This window comes from Teleopsis dalmanni, unplaced genomic scaffold (assembly GCF_002237135.1).
Source record: "Teleopsis dalmanni isolate 2A unplaced genomic scaffold, ASM223713v2 unscaffolded_contig_0168, whole genome shotgun sequence".
Classification (NCBI taxonomy): domain Eukaryota; kingdom Metazoa; phylum Arthropoda; class Insecta; order Diptera; family Diopsidae; genus Teleopsis; species Teleopsis dalmanni.
The window spans coordinates 15,485-17,550 of NW_024031550.1; the positions used below are offsets into that span (position 1 = coordinate 15,485).

At 38.8% G+C, this 2,066-nt stretch overlaps 1 protein-coding gene across 1 annotated transcript; it reads left to right on the forward strand.

Moving 5' to 3' along the window:
- Positions 1-494: 494 nt before the first annotated feature.
- LOC119663154 lies at positions 495-2,015 on the forward strand (the record flags this gene model as incomplete). The annotated part of the gene is made up of 1 exon (XM_038072820.1): positions 495-2,015. A coding segment is annotated over exon 1 (1,521 nt), but the record flags the coding sequence as incomplete, so codon positions are not given.
- Between the last annotated feature and the right edge of the window lie 51 nt (positions 2,016-2,066).

Consider the following 2,066-nt stretch of genomic DNA (forward strand, 5'->3'; position numbering starts at 1 on the left):
ACAAAATACCTCCAACACCTTCCTCAAAGGAGTCAGCAACGACAGCACGTCAACCGATGCCGTCACCGAGGGAAGGACAATATAGCACGAGTATAACACGAATGACACACAAGCAAGGTGCAATTTGTGTATCACTGAAGCGACTCATAGCAGGCATCAATCGTCAAACAGGCGTTCAGATGAAATCCTTTTATGAAGTGAATATGGGAAGAATTGAGAAGCTATGGAATGAGATTGAATCCATTAATTTTGAAATTTGGGAGTACACCAACAATCCGACTACAGTGGGATATAAACTCGATGAGTATCTCGAAATAGAAGAATTGGTTCAGTCAACTTTAATTTCGTTAGCTTCAATGAAAGCAAATAATGAACAATTACAACAAGGAATCAGTAAACCAGACAGCGCTGGGATATCACTGCCTAAGATAACAATACCAAAATTCGATGGCGATTATTTGAAGTAGTGTCAATTCTACGATTTGTTCACCGAAATGATTCACAAGCAGCAGCTTTCTAATGCTCAGAAAATATGGTATCTCAAAGGTAGTTTAACAGGAGAAGCAGAAGGTTTAGTCCGACACCTGTCAATAACCAACGAGAAGTATCAAACGGCATGGAATTTGCTACAAGAACGATATCACAACAAAAGAATTATTGTAGCAACAATCACTCAAAGAATTCTAAATCAACCAATAATATCAACGAATCCTTCAGCGACAGAAATAAGGACACTCCATGATGCTACTTTTGAAGGATTGCTGGCACTGAAGAATGTGGGACTCGAAACTGATTCATGGTCGCCGTTACTGCTTCATAGTTTGCTCCTCAAACTAGATAAGCAGACTCGCATTTTGTATGAACAGTCGCTGACTCATCCAAGAGAGATTCAGTCGATTAAGGAGTTCATGATTTTCCTGGAATCACGATTCCAGTCCTTAGAGGCGATTGGTCATAGGGAGAAGCCATGCTCAGCAAAAACCCTTGCCACAACGATGGGAAAGGCAAATATATCAACCTGTAAGATCTGTAATAATGGATCACATCCGATATATTATTGCAAAACATTCTTGCAATCAACACCACAAGGTCGTATCAAGACAGTACAAAAACTTAGACTGTGCTTGAACTGCTTACGTACAGGCCATAGGGCAGCAGAATGCAAAAGTTCCCGATGCAACAAGTGCAGCAAGAACCACAATTCGTTGTTGCACTTATCAGAGTCTTCCAAGACAACATACAAATCGATCAATGTCAAATCAGATTCATTGGTTGAGAAACCCGGTCATCAACCTTCTACTGTAATCACAGCATTAACACAAAATAAGGGATACGTTCTTCTTAGTACAGTTAATATGAAAATAGCTACGTTTGATGGTGATTTCATTGAGTGCAGAGCAATACTCGATTCTGGATCACAAATAAACTTAATCACAGAAAAACTGGCAAGAAAATTAAAATTGCAGTTACACTCATCACCGTTATGGATAGAAGGAATTGGTAGAAGCAAAAGGGACACAAAATACAGTGTGACAACGAAAATTCAGTCTCGAATTAATGATTTCAATGTAAATATCAACGCATTCGTGATGCCTCGAATTATCTCAGCCCAACCAACACAGTGTCTGGACACTTCTGGTTGGTCAATTCCTCAAAATATAAAATTGGCTCATCCAGACTTCGCGAATCCAAATCAAATTGACTTATTAATTGGAGCAGAGTTCTATCACAGCTTTTTATCGATTGGTCAAATCAAAATAGGTGAGGGTCTACCTGCACTTCAGAACACGGTTTTCGGATGGATATGCAGTGGCAAAGTTAGCAACGGTAATCAAAAATTACTTACCTGTGGCATGTGCAGCGAAGCTGACGACGAAGCATTGGATAATATACTTACTAAATTCTGGCAATTGGAGGAAATCAATCAAACGGATGACAAATTCACTGATGCAGAAAAGAAATGTGAAGAATCTTTTGCTCAAAATACTCACCATAATCATGAAGGGCGATTTGTCGTGAAATTACCATTTAAGGAGGATTTTTTTTTTTTTTTTTTTTTTTTTTTC